Here is a 20,133-nt window from a genome sequence, read left to right on the forward strand (position 1 = left end):
TTCTCTGTATTCTAAGCAGTTGCCAAATACTATTACACGCCCCCTTGCACAGGAAGGTATCAGCCCTGGCTATAAATCATGCAACAGAAGTTTTGCTAGCAGCTTATACGGTACCTGCATTCCACAAACCCGTACGCCTAGTGTGGACGAGGTGCTCTGGGCACACTTCTTCATTTGCCGAGCAGCTTTCTCCTCAGATGCATCATCCCCGTGCTGCCTGGTCCCCATTTTCAAGTCAAGCACACAGGGAAATTTGAAATGGTGTACCACGTTCTCCAGTAAAAGGAATTCTAAGGAGCCAGTAAAGGTAAATTTGTTTCTTTTAACTCAGCATTCCTAGAACTGCTTTGATTGGTTTCTACAGAAATTCTAAGACCCTCTCTTTCATTCCAGAAAATGCACTGGTAAAGATCTTAACTCTGACAAAAAAAAGAACAAGACAGGAAAGCCGCCCTGAGCCCGGCTTCGGCTGGGGAGGGCGGGATATAAATAAAATTTATTATAATTTATTATTATTTATTATAACAAAAACAAAAATATGAAACCTCCACCCCCCAATGATAAAAGGAAGAAACAAGCATTTCATCTTCAGGGGCAGGGGACAAGCCAAGGAAGAGAAAGCCTAGTTTAATACCGTAAGAAGAAAAGCTCCCATTTTTAAAGCAAGAGCAGACTTTCCACTCCAGAACTGATATTCGGGTCCTGGTGCTGGGCTACAGGAGGTGGCCAAACAAGAAAACAGTGACTGAAGTAGGGTTACCAGATGTCCCTGGATTCACCAATCTGTCTCCGGAATGACCCCGGATTCTAATTAATGTCCTCCGATTTATGCCCAGAGTGTGGCGGCTGTTACAGCGTCGGCAGCTTTGACAATGTCTGTGTGCGCAAGGCGAGCCCCAGGCAGCGAGCAGCACACGCCCAAACTACGCTTGCACCCAGCCCCTTGGTCACTCACAGTCTCCCAGAGCAGCTGAAAGGCGCTTGGGCTGAACCTTGCCCCCCCCCATCCATAACCAAGGAACCTGGCTCTGGTTGCCATGGAAACTACATATGTTTACAAAATGATGCTCCCTACTAGTAATCCGGATGCTACTGTCTTTTAAACCCTTGGCTGCTGCAAAAAAGTGTCCTCAGATTCATTGAAAAAAATCTGGTAACCATAGACTGAAGGCCACATAAAAACACTAGTTATGCCGACTCACAATTCAGCCTATCAGGGCAGGGTAGGTCTTTTAAAAATGAAAATGCTCCAAGCAGGGTTTACTGGCAGGGTGTCAGTCACCCCCGAAGGTGCACTCTTCCACTGCCTCCCAAAACAAACAGATGACAGTTGCAGTCAGCCACCCCTCTTAGTCCCCAACAAAGACCATGCGAGCATGCAGTCAGTATACACTATGCCTTTGGGAGGATACTGTAGAGCTTACGTTCCTTGGACTCTGAGCGCATGCGGCTCAACTGTTGCTTGTGGCAACGCAGACTCCACGGGTTAAATGTGATCTTTTCAGAACTCACGCTGCTATTTCCATCTAGCATCTGAAATGGAACATCTGAATGCCAGCTCTTGAGGCTCTTCGTGTCCTGGAAGCTGTTGGCACAATATGGTATCACAAATAAGAGCTTTGCTAGGAATTAGATTACAACAGAGATTAGCATTTGGGCTACTAAATTTAGTTGCTTTGCAAGAGTAATTCTGTAGGAGAGGGGGGGCATTCTGCACCTTTCTCATACTTACAGTATGAGAGCCTGCTTTGCATAATTGTTAAGGTCTCAGGAAATAGATGTCCAGCGAGCATGTACAAGATTACAGTATCTTTACTGGGGAACATTTTGCCAAAAAAGAGAGTGAAATGTTGTTTAAGGGAAGCAACTTCTGAAAAGCTATGTCTGAACTAATGAAAAACAACTGAAATACATGGTACCTTTCTGATGTGTCACTGGCCAGTCCAGCTCTCTCCTCTTTGTGCTCACTGCCACTGCCAGACCTGTTGAGGCTTCTGCGAGAGTGTTTGCGACGTGGCTGGTCCCGCTCTGGTACATCTTCCTGCTCCAAGGCTTCACTCTCCACATAGGGGTATGCTACCAGGTTAATGTAGCCATCACTGTCTCCCTCAAAACAGACAGACACCACACCTGCCAGACACAAGCCACATGTGGCATTCCTCACATGAAATTTCTTAGTAGCTAGGTAACAGCCACAAAAACTAGCACTCTAAGAGGTTGTTGCCAAGGACCATGTAAGGGAGAAAAACAAAATGAAACCATAAGATGGACTCTCTCTCTCTCTCTCTCTCTCTCTCTCTCTCTCTCTCTCTCTCTGTGTGTGTGTGTGTGTGTGTGTGTGTAAAGCAGCTATTGTCACATCAATGGTGTATCCAGAAGATGGATCAATTATGGTGTTTGGGCAGGAGGAATTGGCCAGATGCGCTTTGGGGGGGGGGGGAGGATTATGTGCAAGAAAGAAAAATTATACACTTTATAAAGTTACAGCTCTTTTGGATTTTGTATGCAACATGTATGTAACAGAGTGGCCCTTGAGAATATATGACTGTCGCTGGTCTACTTGATGCAACAGCAATAGTTTCTATAACTAAAAGTTTACTACACAAGTAAATAAAATGAGCATGGTATAGTATCCTGAAAGCACTCAGTATCAAATTATAGGCTTTCAAAGGTGCCCTTTTCAGACCACCTTCATTTCAAAAAGGAGAAATACAGGGTAGAAATGACATTCTGATGGTAAATAAAAATAACTGAAATGTATTTTGGAGTCAAGAGTTTGTCCCATGAAGGCACATTAAGTATTTAAGCACATCTAGTATAGGCTTAGCTCTAGCCATTATCTGCATAGTCTGTGCCCAAAGAGCGCATTCATAAGTCACTCTTGTCCATTTTCTGGCACAGCTTCTTAATATTAACTGGAATGACTCCAGGTTGATATGCAACCTATTTTCTCTTGTAAGAAAGGCTATTTCAGTATAAATTGAATTTTGTTGTACGTGAATTGAAATTAAGACTGGCTTTCCTTGTCACACTTTCCCAATAGCAGTAATAGAAAAATGTGCATGATATTCTGATCCATTCAAGAGTAACATATTATTAAAGAAGAGTCACCCTCCTTTGCTATAACATGGGGCAGATTGTTTTCTTCTGTGACAGGCTTTTTCTGTACAGCTTCATCTATAAAGAATGATGTGCCTATTCATGACAGCCCATCTGCTTTCTGTATGAATTTAATAACATCAATTCTTTCTACTTTAGTTTTATTAAACACAGAATTTATTTAGTATCAACGGCTTTATAGTCTCTGCATTAAAAATACAGCAGCAGACTACTACAATTGCCCCACCTTCCAAACACCATTTCCAAGCCCTCACAACTTTTGCAAATAACAAATGCTTGGTGTTAGTTATCACAGCTGCAATCCTATAAAGCATTACCTGTAAATCCCACATAAATCAATGGAGTGACTTGGAGTAGATATGTACAGGATAGTACCATAAGGCTGTGCAAGGGGTTCTCAGGGCTAAGTAGCTTTAAAGAATCAGACAGCCAAAACAGAGGCGGAAACACAAGTGAAAACAGATAAGATTATAGACACATATACAAAAGAAGGGGGGGGCGGGAATCAAAGAAGGTGCTCAAGAGAAATCAGCAAGGTTGGGAGCAATATCAGAAGCATGCAAGACTTTCTCAAAGGCAGGACAGAGATGCTGCAATGCACCATGGGATTTATTTGCATCTCACGGTGCTGCGTCTGCCTTGACAACTGACAGGGCCCTAAAGCCCAACCTGGCAGGTTCAGTCCTATTGTGGGAGATCTAGACTTGCTAATAGCAGGAGTAGCCAATATGGTGTCCCAGGTGAAAGAAACTCTAGAAAAGACCTAAGCTCCAAGTGGCAGCTACAAGGAAAACTTACTAAGATGGAACGGTTACGTTTTAAAGTTAGAAAATTAACTCTTTCAATATATGGCAAAAGAGGTGATGTGAAAAAGACATTTCTCTCTTAAGACTCATTTGACACTACACAAGTAAGGCTCAGTTAATACACATCAGAATCCTCCATGCAAAACAGTTTTGTGTCCAAAATTACAGGGAGGGGAAAATGCACATTGCCTCAAAGTCTTGTTTTTTAGTTGCCATACTTGCACAAATTGCCACCAGAAGCAGCATGGTCTTAGTGCCTCATATGTTACTTTCTCCAGGAGACGATGGTCACTGGACCACTCCACTATGAGATTCAAAGGATATAAGCCAGACTTAAGACTAGAATCTTGAGCAGTTACCGGGAAGTAAGTCCAAGTGAACTACGTAGGGCTTATATGACTTTGAAACTAAACCCAGCTGGGCTTTAGAAGTACTGCCAGCCAGCAATGCCATTAATGAGATCTTATGACTGCTTAAGCATATAAACGAATTGTTCTCATCCATGCATTGTCTGAAAATACATGGGAAAGTTTCACAGTGATCTTATGAATAGTATGTAATGAAATAGTTTCATTAGATTTCAATTTGTGCAATGGAACTTCCCTCCCTCTTCTCTCCTGGCACACCCTCAGATCAGATTGGGGGAGCCTTCAAGATAGTTTTATAAGGCATGCGGGAAGAAGAGGGGACTTTTCTGTTGTGCAGCCAGAAGTATTTGCACTAACAGAACTAATTTGTAGGACAACACCCTATGTATACATACACAGCACAGTTGAAGTTTTTTATGTTTGACGTTTTATTCTGTTTTTAAGGTTCTATTGAAAGCCGCCCAGAGTGGCTGAGGAAACCCAGCCAGATGGGCGGGGTAGAAATAATCTATTTATTATTATTATTATTATTATTATTATTATTATTATTATTATTATTGATAGAAGAGTGCCCTCCAGATACACTAAAATGCTCTGGATTTAAATGAGATTCTCCAAAGATTTTGGGAGCTTACCTTTGTACTCAGGTGTGAATTCCTTCATTTCTGGAGGCAGGGACTCATAGAAGCGCTGTTCTCTGGTGATGAGAGGCTTGCACACAGTGTGGTCATCGTAGCGCATCATGCTGCTGTGGCCGCCCACCTGATGGATGAAAGGCTCCAGAAGGACCCCTCGGCCTCCTGTGTGGGATGCGTTCTTGCCATGCTTCCCCACCTCCATGGTTTGACAAACACACATTGCGTAGGGCACCAGTCGCACACTTGGAGCTGGGGGTGAGCTGCATGGGGTGGAAGGAGGAGTTTCTCAAGGAGCAAAATCTCTACCACTCAGATGTCTTAGTAAGAAAGCATGTGCCAATGGTCTGCAAAAGAGAGAAGATTGCATAAAACTTAGCTAGTGGCCACTTGCATCAGCCCCAGTACAAAGTCTACCATGTAGCTATGAGTTATACACAAACACACACATGCAGTATTCTTTTTACACACTTCTGTATTTTATCAATGATCTTGACAAGACAATAATTTTTTAAGAGGTTTGTGACCAAAACCGAGAAAGAGGAATGACCTACCAGCTATTCAGAGCAATCTAGATCTTTTAATAAGGTAAGCCCATCCTTTACTTAAAGCATTACTCCTCTGTGCCAGCAAGGAATTAGTTCAACAACATCCCATGCCTTCCGTTTGAGCCATCTCATGTACTTGTCCCCAATAAAGCATCCTTCAATTCACGTAAATGTTGAACTGACAGTTAAGTTGTAGAAAAAGGTTCATTGAATAACTGGAAGAAAATGCATTTCAAAATAAAAAGTAGGCTTTCATCACAGAAGATGCAACTGTTGCATGTTAGGTGATGTGATAAGGGAAACACTAATCAGTCATGAGGAGAAAGGGAAAGGTCAATGTTTTAGGTCTACCGTTTGCTGCTAACAAGCAAAGCATAAACACAGAAGAGCAAGGAGCTTGCAAACTGCCTCTCAAGCCTTGGTTTATAATATGAATTTCATGAGTATGTTTTTGACAAGCTTCTGATAAAATTTTTGAAAGTCCCCCGCTTTTTACAAAACAGATTGAGCCAACTGTGCCCCAAAGCTGCCCTGAGAGGTGCATGCTTCACCTCCCCTTTCACAGTAAGGGCATGCTTTTGATATTTCAACAGGAGGCTAAAATAGAAGATGACTGAGGTAGACAAAAATGATTTCAGTCAAGTCTAACTGCCAAACAGATTGGTGGCTTCTGCAGAGCTCTAATTTGGCCAGTGATCTTGTGTAAAGCCGATTAGTAAGGGCACTACTTTGGAAAGTCTCATGGCCTCAGGCAAGGATGCACTTGTGATAGCTGTTCTGTTTATCTATGGCTTATATTAAGCTACTGGACACAGTTTGCATTCTGCAAGCATAGATATGTCCCTCTTCCCTCGTTGCCAGGTAGGGAACTTGTTAAAGCAAATGAAGAGGGACGTATGTAAGGCCTGTCCCATTTTTCAAACTTACATGGTTGGCTAGAACCTAAATGCTCCCTTCCCCCAAAAGAGGCTCCTTTCGAGTATGTGATGAAAAAGCTCCCATCGTTTCACATTTCATCCATCTACTTAGCTCACTATGTGAATGACTAATGACCAATATTATGAGGTAGGCTTAACCTCCAAAGTTTAACAGCAGTGGTTTGTATGCCATTTTTAGGTTTCTCCAGCAATCAAAATGTTACAAGCTATATGTGTACCAGTTTTTAGCTGGCTGTCAGTTGGTGAAATATCTTCATACGACTGATATGGAACAGTGAATGAACGAGTCAATAAGCACATTTACAGAATAAGTGGCAATCGGGATGAGGGGGTCATTTGGCACTGGCATTTTCTACAGGTCACTACATACACTAGCAACTGCTCAGTTGTTTATCAAGTATCATACACACACCTTCAAAGGAGCTTACAGAACCTGATCTACTGAGCACTCAAAACTTTGGCATTGGCAACGAATATCAGCTTGCAGCCCAGGAATGAAGGTTCTACTCTAATCACAACATAAAATTCAAAAGGTATTTTAATCCAATGTTCTTCAACCTCGTATCCAAATGCTGAACCACTACAACCCTCATTACCCTCAGCTAACTTAGCCAACTGTCAGTGATGATGGGAATTGTAGCGCAACACCATCTGGTGACCCAAGGTTGAAGAAGATTGTTGTAGTTGAATAATCTTTTTTAAAGGAAACATTAATTGTAATCAGTACATGCTTACTTTGTAATCCTACACATATAGCTACTGTAACAAGCTTACAGCTAATACGTTTTGCACTTTGGCATACAGTAGCTTTTTTAAAAGGGTTACAAGACCTAAAAGTTGCCTATGTGAACCAGAGGGTTGGTTCTTACATTACAGCCACCAAATGAATACCACTAGATACATTACGGCACCAAGAGTACTTTAACATGGTTAAAGAACAGTCACATATTATAGTTGTGAAGTGGACTATGCTTCATCATACTGAAGCATTTCCACTGACATCCATTACGTAAGAATCAGTCCAAGTGCACCAGAATTGCACATTTCTATGCACAGAAGAAATTCAAAAAGAATGGGTTGGGGGGTCAAATGGAGCTGTAGTTTTAACTGAGCTTGCCAGTGAATTATTACTTTCAGACAAATGTTAATTGAATTTTGAGGGGGAGTTGCTTATTAAGAAACACACAAAGCAACAGTACCTGAACAATCTGAAGAGGCCACAAAAATGTATGATAAGCTTGGGGGAAGACTCTCATGCTGATTATTGTGTATGAGAGAGGAAAGAGAAACATCTTAAATTATTCTGGTTTTATAAGATATCTACGGTTGCATAGGCAGAGAAAAATTATCCCCTCTCAAAACGAACCCCTGTATTTCTATTCCATGGCCATTAAGATAACATGAAGATCAGCCAATAAATTCACATCTATGTTTACAAGTTAAGAGCCCAGGTTAATAGTTTCAGTTCTTACCATTTACAAAAGCAGTCTAAAGTGTTTGTAACTCATAACAGGAAGTACAGAAATGATTTTCACTATTTGGCAATAAGACTTTGAGTGAGAGTTAATGTTTGGGAGTTGAAGTGATAAACCTAGGAACTTCCATTAGCCCTTCAACTTTCTGATCCAATTGTAATGATGTATATATTTACAGTTTTCTGCAGACTGCTACATTCCCCCCCCCCTTTTTACAGAAAACCTACCGTATTTTCCCCTCTATAACACACAGATTTTTTCTTCTAAAAAGTAAGGGGAAATGTCTGTGTGTGTTACTGAGCGAATGTGTGGTCCCTGGAGCCGACTGGTGCGAGGCAAAAATCAGGCAAATATAAAATTGTCCGGAGAAGGGAAGCCTTGAAAAGAGGAAGCTGCTGCTTTCCTGTATTCTGCCTCAGGGTCTTACTGCCCACCCTTTTCTGTTTCCTTACTGTGTTTGCTCAAACGGAACAAAGAGCAGAGAAAACCCCTCCCCTCCAGGCAAGCAGAGGGGAAAGCAGAGCGTCCTTCCTTCTAATTCCTAGGGACTCGCAGGCAACATGCAGGTGGGAGGAGAGAGAGAGAGAGAGAGAGAGAGAGAGAGAGAGAGCGCGCGAGCGAGCGCTGGCTGGCTTGGGTGGGTGGGGGGAACTTTTGCCCTCCTTTCCTCCCTCCGGTAAAACCCCTCTCCTGCATTCTTAGCCAGCTGCTTCTCCACACACCCCTCTCGTGCTCCTTGTCCCTTCTATGTTTTTCCTTCCCTCCCCACTTAAAACGTAGTTACAAAGCACGGATCCACATGGATCCTCAGGATCTTTGCATTGGGTCACCCCAAATTCACCATCAGATCACATAGCAATGATCTGATGCAAAAACAGGGCTGCAATGGTGCAAAAACGTGGTTACAAAGCCCGGATCCACATGGATCCTCAGGATCTTTGCAATGGGTCACCCCAAATTCACCATCAGATCACATAGCATGCCCATGGCTACAGCCTGCACCAAAAAAATCACGCACCCACTGTTGCGTGGGGCTGCAATGGTGCAAAAACGTGGTTACAAAGCATGGATCCACATGGATCCTCAGGATCTTTGCATAGGGTCACCCCAAATTCAACATCAGATCACATAGCATGCCCATGGCTACAGCCTGCACCAAAAAAATCATGCACCCACTGTTGCCTGGGGCTGCAATGGTGCAAAAACGTGGTTACAAAGCACAGATCCACATGGATTCTCAGGATTTTTGCATTGGGCTACCCCAAACTCACCGTCAAATCACATGTCTGTGGCCACAGCATGAAGCAAAAAAATTATACATCCACTGTTTCATTCAGAATTTTTTTTTGTTTTCCTCCTCTAAAAACTATGTGCGTGTTATGGTCAGGTGCGTGTTATCGAGCGAAAAATACGGTACTTGCTACTGAAAACACTAGCCTGCCTAGTTAGTGGTGTCAAAACAGACCAAAAAAGCAAAAGAAATCGGAAAAGAAGCTAGTTGGCTTGGCAACTATATCAACTGAACATGCCCAAGCATCACCTGCACTTGACATGAAGGAATTGGTAACAAACTTTGGAGAGGAAAAGGCACACAAAGTGAGGTTTTGATGTGCCTGAAATGGAAACGTTTAAGAGACTTAAATTTTTAACAATAAAATTCACAAAATTATTCACAATGATTTGTGTGCTAAAACACTTTTTGTATTTGAGGAAGATAATCAAAGATGGTTGCATTACAGTGGTACCTCGGGTTACATACGCTTCAGGTTACATACGCTTCAGGTTACAGACTCCGCTAACCCAGAAATAGTACCTCAGGTTAAGAACTTTGCTTCAGGATGAGAACAGAAATTGTGCGGCAGCAGCAGGAGGCCCCATTAGCTAAAGTGGTGCTTCAGGTTAAGAACAGTTTCAGGTTAAGAACGGACCTCCAGAACGAATTAAGTACGTAACCAAAGGTACCACTGTACTTATTCTAGCAATTTAAAATAAATTTAGCAGTTTCAAGTTTTGTGCTTTTCATTCCCCCTGTTTTTTGAAAACTAAAGTTAACAATTGGGGGGAGGTGTACGTGCAAATAGTTAGCCTTGCCTAGGGCACAAAATAGCCTGGCACCAGCACTGTCTCAACTACATCTGAAACAGTTTATGAGTATTTATGTGTCACAGGAGATCAAATTCTACTTTAGTGGATCATAAGGCTGTCAACAAATAATTGGTAACTGCTGACAGAGCCCATTCCTCCTGACATCTAAACATAACTGAAGACAGGAAGTGTTAAGCGGGTATCATCTAAAACCTGAGATAAGGAGGTTATGGATTAGAAACTGGTGAATTTGGAGTTTTGGGGGAAGAGGGAGAACATCTGATGAGGAAAGAAAAAAGAAGAGAGCACAAGATGCTAGCAAAGTGAGGCTGTCAGTCAAACACAGTTTTCACCATTTCTTAAGCTAAAAGAACAAAATTTCTTCCAAGGTCCTATTGTCTATGCCAGTCACCTCAACCTTGCACTCTCCAGATATTTTGGACTAAAATCGCCATTAGCTTTTGCCAGCACTGCACAGTACGATTGTAAAAGGGACAAAATTGTAGCAACTTACCTCAAAGACTACCGTATTTTTTGCTCTATAAGACTCACTTTTTCCCTCCTAAAAAGTAAGGGGAAATGTGTGTGCGTCTTATGGAGTGAATACAGGCTGTGCAGCTATCCCAGAAGCCAGAACACCAAGAGGGATTGCTGCTTTCACTGCGCAGCGATCCCTCTTGCTATTCTGGCTTCTGAGATTCAGAATATTTTTTTTCTTGTTTTCTTCCTCTAAAAACTAGGTGCGTCTTGTGGTCTTATAGAGCGAAAAATACGGTATTTAAGAAAACACAGAATCTGAAAATTTAGTGTTAGCAAATGATAAACAATGAATTTTATGCAAAATCACTAAACACTCAGAAAGTGAATAGAAAAGTTCATCTGGGGAAGTGGAATAGAAAACTACAGAGTTAAGTCCCAGAGGAGATGGGGACATGCCTTTATACAAAAGGCTCACACTTCTCAGTGACAGTCTGCTTTAAAGAAATCTGATTCAAAATTAATTCACAATGGTGTTTAGAAGCCTGCAAAATTTGGAAGAGCTATAACAGAGACTTCTATCGTATGTGGTGAGAATATGCAAAAAAACCCCAACAACCGCCAGATACTAGAAGATAGCGTTAGGAATAAACGATGAACTATTTCAGTTCAGTTCTGTTCAGTTCAGAGCAGAATTAAAGCCCATGGACTTTATATGCTAATTTTATCAAGAGCTGTGTATCAATTGAAAAAATATTTTAAAATAAATGAACACAATAGCTACATTGCTCTTTGTAAACACAGAAAAGCTATCAATGTCCTACTACAGTAGACCAATTACAATAGATATAGTATCAAACAGAAGTTATTTGAGCAGCTGGGTCCTGATAATTCAGTATCTAAGACAAAGAAATGATTTCAAGGAAACAGAGGGAGATCGTGTAATACTTTGAAACTGGATGGGGTTGGGAGTTAAATTTTAGATAAGCATAATGAAAGTAATTTGACGAATAAAGGTGTGCAAATGATATTAATGTGTATTAAATGTGTACATTCTGAATAAAGCTTTAATGAAATAAAAGAGAGGTCAGATCACCCTGTATTCAGCAACAGCTGGTGTGATGCTTAGCTTACACTGAAGAGAGATTTCCCTCTGCTTGACCACTTAGGAGAAATACCATTGTGGAGTAGAAGTATAATAGTGATCTACCAACAGCTGTACCAGCACTTCCCATCCCATATTTGAGAGAGGTTTTAAAAGTAAACAGCTTATTTAAAGAAAGCCAGTAAATAAAATTACAGTGGTACCTCGCAAGACGAATGCCCCGCAAGACGAAAAACGCGCAAGACGAAAGAGTTTTCCGTTTTTTGAGTCGTTCCGCAAGACGAATTTCCCTATGGGCTTGCTTCGCAAGACGAAATGTCTTGTGAGTTCTTGCGAGTTTGTTTCCTTTTTCTTAAAGCCGCTAAGCCGCTAATAGCCGCTAATAGCCGTACTTCGCAAGACGAAAAAACCGCAAGACGAAGAGACTCGCGGAACGGATTAATTTCGTCTTGCGAGGCACCACTGCAGTATTGCAAGGACTGTGCAGACAAAAATTAATCACATCAAGGAAAATAAAATTTGCCAGAAGAAATATCAACAACCTCAGATATGCAGATGACACAACCTTGATGGCAGAAAGTGAGGAGAAATTAAAGAACATTTTAATGAGGGTGAAAGAGGAGAGCGCAAAATATGGTCTGAAGCTCAACATCAAAAAAGCGAAGATCATGGCCACTGGGCCCATCACCTCCTGGCAAATAGAAGGGGAAGAAATGGAGGCAGTGAGAGATTTTATTTTCTTGGGCTCCATGATCACTGCAGATGGTGACAGTGGTCACGAAATTAAAAGACGCCTGCTTCTTGGGAGAAAAGTAATGACAAACCTAGACAGCATCTTAAAAAGCAGAGACATCACCTTGCCGACAAAGGTCTGTATAGTTAAAGCTATGGTTTTCCCAGTAGTGATGTATGGAAGTGAGAGCTGGACCATAAAGAAGGCTGATTGCCGAAGAATTGATGTTTTTGAATTATGATGCTGGAGGAGACTCTTGAGAGTCCCATGGACTACAAGAAGATCAAACCTCTCCATTCTGAAGGAAATCAGCCCTGAGTGCTCACTGGAAGGACAGTCCTGAAGCTGAGGCTCCAATACTTTGGCCACCTCATGAGAAGAGAAGACTCCCTGGAAAAGACCCTGATGTTGGGAAAGATTGAGGGCACAAAGAGAAGGGGACAACAGGACGAGATGGTTGGACAGTGTTCTCAAAGCTACCAACATGAGTTTGACCAAAGTGTGGGAGGCAGTAGAAGACAGCAGTGCCTGGCGTGCTCTGGTCCATGGAGTCACGAAGAGTCAGACACGACTAAACAACAACAACAACAACAACGAGTGAAAATAATTTTAGAGCTTTGTAACAGAGCACTGAGACACATAATAATAGGAAGTAAGACTTAAGGGGTATTTTGTTTCAATTCATACACCAGTCAATGTTTGTTGTTTAATATCAAAGTAAAGTGGAAATCTGCTATAGGAGGCAGTCTCAGAAAATAATTTCAGGAGCGAAATGCAAAGCAGCAGCATACATCTTCCTCCTGTCTTTACTAATTTTTAGAAACCCAGAAAAGATGTAAGATTATGTTTCTTATTTCCTGCAGAAGAAAGTTATGAAGTCTAGACGTCAGTAGGTAAAGGTAAAGGTAAAGGTACCCCTGCCCGTACGGGCCAGTCTTGCCAGACTCTAGGGTTGTGCGCTCATCTCACTCTATAGGCCGGGAGCCAGCGCTGTCCGCAGACACTTCCGGGTCACGTGGCCAGCGTGACAAGCTGCATCTGGCGAGCCAGCGCAGCACACGGAACGCCATTTACCTTCCCGCTGGTAAGCGGTCCCTATTTATCTACTTGCACCCGGAGGTGCTTTTGAACTGCTAGGCTGGCAGGCGCTGGGACCGAATGACGGGAGCGCACCCCGCCGCGGGGATTCGAACCGCCGACCATGCGATCGGCAAGTCCTAGGCGCCGAGGTTTTACCCACAGTGCCACCCGCATCCCTGTAGACATCAGTATTTCCTGCAAATATTAAAACTGACAGAAAATATGCTGGACAGTGAAGAACAGACTAGATAAAATTGTCAACTATTCATACAACATGGCATAAATTATTTGTTCAAAGCAGCCACTTATGGTATAGCCAACAAATACCATTCAATCTGTCAATCCTATGGTTCCTAAAGGTCTACTTCAATGCAATCTGAAACACTGAACACACAGTTCTGCATAATAAAATGAGGAGCTTGGAGACTCTGGCTCAAGAGAGGTAATGGAACAGATAAGTGTTTCGTATTTCAGTTTGTTAAACCCAGTAGAGCAGTCCAAATCCCAATATTCAAACATCATCTTACTGGTGGAAGAACCCTACAGTTTATAATCCTTAAGCTGCATTTTTTCCAAGCACCCCTTTCACTATAGACACACATGTCAATTGACAATGTATGGATCTCTACAGCAATCTTTGTAATTTACAAAGCATTTACAAATATTATTTCAAAAAAGAAAGAATTTTCACCACAGCTGCAGAAACTACTACAAAGAATTTCAGAAGACTGCCAGTACTCTCTATTTTTACTTCAAGGCCAAACATGAAGAAAAACCAACAGCAGAAATGACAGTGGATTCACCACTTAAGTGATTGTTGCTCTTATTCTAGTGCTTATTTCTTTAATCCATTTCTCTTGCATTTCAAGTTAATAACAGCTATATAGACTTTGTAAAGCATTTAATTTCTGGCCTACTACTAGACCAGATGGGCAGGGTATAAATAATAATAATAATAGTAATAGTAATAGTAATAGTAATAATAATAATAATAATAATAATAATAATAATTCTCTCAAAAATGTGGATATATTTTGTGGTCATAAACTTGATTACACGAGCAAGTGTCAGTTTAGTGAGGGTTGCTCAGATCAAAAAAGCCTTCAAGTACATATGGGTTGGAGGAAGTCTGCTAACAAGTAGATTCTTTGCAGCCATAGTTTTGCTCTTCTTCTAAAATAACAGGCACGCCCCAAACTCGGCCCTCCATCTGTTTTTTGGGACTACAACTCCCACCATCCCTAGCTAACAGGATCAGTGGTCAGGGATGATGGGAGTTGTAGTCCCAAAACAGATGAAGGGCTGAGTTTGGTGGTGCCTGTAAAAGAAAGTATAATACAAAGCACACTTCAAGTGACTCATCCCACCTGCCCTGCACTGTAGCACAGCCCTGTTCTCTGTGGTGCAGGCACTGTTTGTGCCAAGGTTTTGCTGCCACAAATAAAGTGCAAAAGCAAGGTGATGGACTACATGGGCTTGGCAGAAATGACGAGCAGAATCCGAAACCAGGGAAGAGAAGCGGCGGAAGAAGAATGGAAAAAGTTCAAGGACTATTTAAAGAAATACTATAAAATTAATGACAGTTAGAATGATGTTGGATTAAAATAAATGGTTACTATTAGTAATGGTTAAGACAAAGAGAATAAGGATGATTAACATAAATTTATAGTAACATAAGGGAAGATTCGCTGAATAATTATAAGAATTTGGAATACAGAAACGGGAAGCAAGAGGAAGTCGAGGAAGAAAGGTTTAAGAAATTAGGATATGAAATGGTACCTGTTTTTTGTTCTGTTATTGTTTGTTGTTTGTTTATGTATGTTTTGTTTGTATTAATATAAAAATTGTTTAATAAAAATATTATAAAAAAAAAAACAAATAAAGTGCAAAAGCAGAAAGAAGACTGCAACCTAAGAACTGGCTGGTTAGTCCAAATCAATATGAAATTCATTCATTCATGACTTTCAGGTGCATGCTGCCCACTTAAGGTTGCCATGTTACAATGCTACAGTGACAACTGAAGTCATGATTTGTAGAATTCCCTTACAGTGGTACCTCGGGTTAAGTAGTTAATTTGTTCCGGAGGTCCATTCTGAACCTGAAACTGTTCTTAACCTGAAGCACCACTTTAGCTAACGGGGCCTCCTGCTGCCACCGCGCCGCCAGACCACGATTTCTGTTATCATCCTGAAGCAAAGTTCTTAACCCGAGGTACTATTTCTGGGTTAGCGGAGTCTGTAACCTGAAGCATATGTAACCTGAAGTGTATGTAACCCGAGGTACCACTGTATTCACGTTTAGGCTGTAGAGCCAGCAACCACTTTTTTTAACCACCGTGTCTTGACCTAATGCTCCTCTCTCCCTCAACAGCACCGAGTGTCTCCTGGTCTTAAATGCTGAGTAGTTTCTTTGGAGCGGTCTCTCTGATTAGTCCCTTTTTGTCTCAGGTCCCAATCTCATCTAACATAGCAACCTGGCTCTTCCTGAAGGTTCCTCTTTCTCAATCCATTGCCTGATCACCATCATTCTTAAACCTAGCCTCTACACCCCAAGAACTCAGTCTCTCCCTTGTAAAGTTTCTAACTACAGCCATATTGACAATTCCCTCAAAGGAACTGAACTACAAACTGTTTAGTTCCCTGAACAACTAACATTCTGTGCTTTTGTATAAGCTCAGAAGCTTCACTAGGCACAATGCAATAGATGTACCCATTTACTAGAGTAAAGCAAAACACAAAACAAAGAGGAACTACCTCTGGCACATACTTAAGATACATTAGCATAAAACTGGTGCCAATCAATAAGACACCAGTGGTAAAATGCATTATCTGTGCATAGTGACTTAGCAGGGACAAATAACTATTTTTTTCAAGTGAATCACTTGTTAGAATTTTGACTCAAGCTACACCGAAGGAACAGGCACATGAGCACAGATAATAGTCTTCTTACCACTCTCCTGCTTGCCTGAGACAATATTTGCTTTCTCCCTTCCACAGCACACAGATAAATAAAAATTATCACTACCCATTTGCCCTCACTTATTTACTGTGCTATCCCTGTTGCCTATCCCAGCCTAGCTGCTTTCTTCAACATGGAACCTAGCAGTACAGCACTATGTCCCCTAGTTTGAAGGTACTGTACCAGAGAGCATGAACGCCACAGTGAGTTACTGCCTTTCAGATATGCATGTTACATGCACAGATGCTACAGTGCTGCCCTTTTCCTACTGGAGAAAGTGTCAGCTCTGGCCTATCATGGCTAGAGCAGCTTAACATCACTACAGTAAGATGAGTGTGTGGACTGATGGCTGTGGCACCTGATGCACTACTTCAATGGCTAATTAAAGCTTTATCAAAATTACAAATGTTAATATGTCAATACAATTATAATTCGAGGCAGTGCTTGGAAGTATTCTCTTTTCAGAGATAACTATACAACATACAGAGTGGCTGGGGAAACCCAGCCAGATGGGTGGGGTATAAATAAATAATAATAGTAATTATTATTATTATTCCTGTGGAATTTGGCATACTTATGCTTGCTAAAAGCAAAGAGGCAAGGGGCAAATTGCAACTGCAGTCTGACTGCTCCAGGACTTGGTCACCAAGATGCTGTTGCCCTTTTACGCTGGAGAAACAAAAGCTATGTTTGCTGTGTGTATGGTTTCAATTTCTCTTTGCCTTAAAAAACCCAACTGCCACATGTGATACCCCAATTTTTGTATCTCTTGTCTCTTTCCTACTGGAAAAGTTTCTGAAAGCCATCCTTACCATGCACTTCCACAATATGTGGCAGCAATTTTTTTTAAAAAAGAAGAAGAATGGATCACCTCTCAAATCACACCGCAACCACAGACAGAAAACTGACACCAGCCAAACACCTGTTCAAACTGTAACCTATTTTTCTCTTTTAGGAGATTCCATTTCTGGGGATCTATAAAACTTACGCTTCCAGTTACAGTTATGGAAACTCCTGTGCTCTTATTCTCCCCTCTGCCCTGCTCCCACCCCTCACATACAAGATTTGTATTTTCTTATTCCTAAACTGGTCAAGAACCAATGATATTTCAGAGGTGTGGTCTCTTTGCAAGCATGAACAGAAGTTGTCCTTATGGTAGTCACAATGCATCATATTTATACAACAGCCTTTAAGCCATGACATAGCAAAGCCATTGTGTGGGAAGACCCAAATTTTGCCAAAGGGCCATGCTAGTGACTTGGCATAACTCCTAACAGGAAATGAAACGATTTTCTACTGCTCTTTGCTTTCCTCAGAAATGTGTCTCAAAACTCTGTGCATAATATTCACTTTTTATAAGATTCCTAAGTTACATATATTGTGCCAGACTAATGGCAGGGAAGCAGTGGAAGGAAGAAGAGGCAAAGAGTCCACAAGTTTCACAATCTTCAGTGAGTACAGGCTTATTCAGAGCACTAATTTGCAATAATTTTCAGTAAATTTCCATCCTGCAGTACCAACTTATACTCTAAGTATAGATTCTGCTCCTACTCTTCTGAGGTGATGATGGATTAAAAGCTTAGATCCTTCCACAAAGAAGCTCAGTAACAATATTCTGAGAAAGCTTTCCAATAGAACTTTTGTTTTTCAGAAATGGCGCCATGTTACAAATGTTCAAATGGAGAGAGGCTTGCTGTCAGATAACATTCAGCCCAATTCTAGACAAAGTTACCCAGAGATGGGTCCTCACTGTATTCAGTGAGTGGGATTCAACTAAGTTGTTGCATGCACAGAATGGGAGCTGCCTGTGCTATGCGTCTTCGGAAGGTTGGAAAAACCCCCGGAACAGATTTAAGAGGTACATGGGGGCAGTGTAAAAACTGAGATATGAAAGCTAGGAGCTAAATGGCACCTTAAACCTAGGTTATGGGCACAACAATGGAATGTCTAGGTGCACTTTTTATAACAAGAATACAAAGCTTAAAATGAATGAACTGCAGCTAAAATCTTATGTTCATTTTTCACATGGTCTAGTCCTCATCTGAAGACTGCAAAAAACAAAGCCATTATTATTATTATTATTATTATTATTATTATTATTATTATTATTCCCCTGCCCGCCCCGCCCCCCTAATATTCTTAAGAGGGTCTCTTCTCCAGACTTCATGAAGTGGCTGGAAGTGGGGAGGCAGAAAAGGGTCCTCCTTTCCTTCAGCACTGTGCAGTTTTAATCTGAAATCTTATGCACAGTACTGTGCCCAGAGCTCAGAAACTGCTTGCGCTAATGAAATTCCCTGTTACAAAACACACTAGAACAATGGGAGTTTCAAACGCTGATGGGGGGCACACAAGGGGAGGAGTGGGGAGTCTCACTGCTCATGTGGAACTCATTATATGCCCCCATACCTCACTTAGCACATCACTGAATTCTACCTAATAGGCTTTACCCAAAGACAGGTGTGCACAGTATTGTAGCTTCATGTACACCAACAAGAGATATAGGCACTTCAAGAGCATTGCACTGAGAGCAAATTTTATACATTTTACTCAAATATTATCAACAAAAGCATGCTGTGGCGAACAGCTGGTAAATTCTATTTTGATATTTGTCACACTGTTAGGAAACAGAGGGAGCAGCCTAAGAATTCATGTTAATTTTAATTAAGATTTATCCTATCTTACAAGTCAGTCCAAGGGCAGTTTACAATTTTTAAAAAGAAAACTGCAAAAAGAAAAAGCCCCACCTAAACACGATGGGCTATCCACGTTTGTCTGGCACCAATTATCTTCCCAATAACAATGTCTTGTCTGCACTGTCTCCAGAAAACAGCCTCCAGTGGATCTTCATTAAGGAGTTCAAACACTAAAAAGTTACTACAAACTTCTATACACCCTTATAATTTACGGTTATTTTTTAAAATATTTGAGTTCCACCCTTTATTATGGTATTCAAACAACAAAAACAAAATTCAATTAAAAACAGATAAAAAATAAAAGCAATAGATTAATCTCAAAACAGACTAAAATTAGCAATTATGGGTTCTATACATAAGTACAGTGGTACCTCTGGTTACGAACTTAATTCGTTCCGGAGGTCCGTTCTTAACCTGAGGCACCACTTTAGCTAATGGGGCCTCCCGTTGCCGTCACGCCACTGGCAAGCAATTTCTATTCTCATCCTGAGGTAGAGTTCTTAACCCGAGGTACCACTTCCGGGTTAGCAGAGCCTGTAACCCGAAGTGTTTGTAACCTGAAGTGTTTGTAACCCAAGGTACCACTGTACTCACGCCTTGAATTCAGCTAAGAAGCAAACAGGTAGCCAGTGGAACTCTTTTATAAATGGTGAAATATCAGTAAGATGAGACATGCCAGTCAGAATACTGGCTCCCATATTCTGTACCAATTACAGAGTTCAAACACTTGATACAGGGAAGATAGAAGTGGCATCACCTAAGCAGAGACTATGATTGAATTACTGTTGTGGCCAATTATGTAAGCAATGTCATTTCTGCACTACTTCAGACCCTTTCAGGCATATATATATATATATATATATATATATATATATATAGAAAGCAAAAACACACAACAGTGGAAATTTACAGTAAGAAAGATAAAGCTTAAGTTTAGGCTAGGGTTGCAGCTTTTATCAAAAATTTAGGGATGCTGTACAGGTAGGAACCAATGCTTAAAGCCAAGCAGAGACAATTTAATGTCAACAAGAACTCAATTATGCTCAAATTTCTGCCTCACATTTCACTCATAGGGTACCTAACTACAAAAAGATTCACCTTTCATCTGACCC

The 20,133-nt window shown here is 41.2% G+C and overlaps 1 protein-coding gene across 2 annotated transcripts in view; it reads right to left on the reverse strand.

Moving 5' to 3' along the window:
- Positions 1 to 20,133, reverse strand: part of IP6K1 (inositol hexakisphosphate kinase 1) — a 32,390-nt gene that overhangs the window by 7,613 nt on the left and 4,644 nt on the right. Inside the window, exons 2-5 of one of the 2 annotated variants that reach the window (XM_053377332.1) lie at positions 4,930 to 5,276; positions 1,920 to 2,130; positions 1,425 to 1,585; positions 115 to 290 (exon numbers count right to left, since the gene is read on the reverse strand). In XM_053377332.1, the coding sequence (XP_053233307.1) occupies positions 115 to 290; positions 1,425 to 1,585; positions 1,920 to 2,130; positions 4,930 to 5,152 (771 nt within the window). In that variant the 5' untranslated portion in view covers positions 5,153 to 5,276. Of the gene's footprint in view, positions 1 to 114; positions 291 to 1,412; positions 1,586 to 1,919; positions 2,131 to 4,929; positions 5,277 to 20,133 lie in introns of both variants that reach the window. The other variant, XM_053377331.1, reaches the window with a different exon arrangement.

Source organism: Podarcis raffonei, chromosome 2, assembly GCF_027172205.1.
Source record: "Podarcis raffonei isolate rPodRaf1 chromosome 2, rPodRaf1.pri, whole genome shotgun sequence".
Classification (NCBI taxonomy): Eukaryota; Metazoa; Chordata; class Lepidosauria; order Squamata; family Lacertidae; genus Podarcis; species Podarcis raffonei.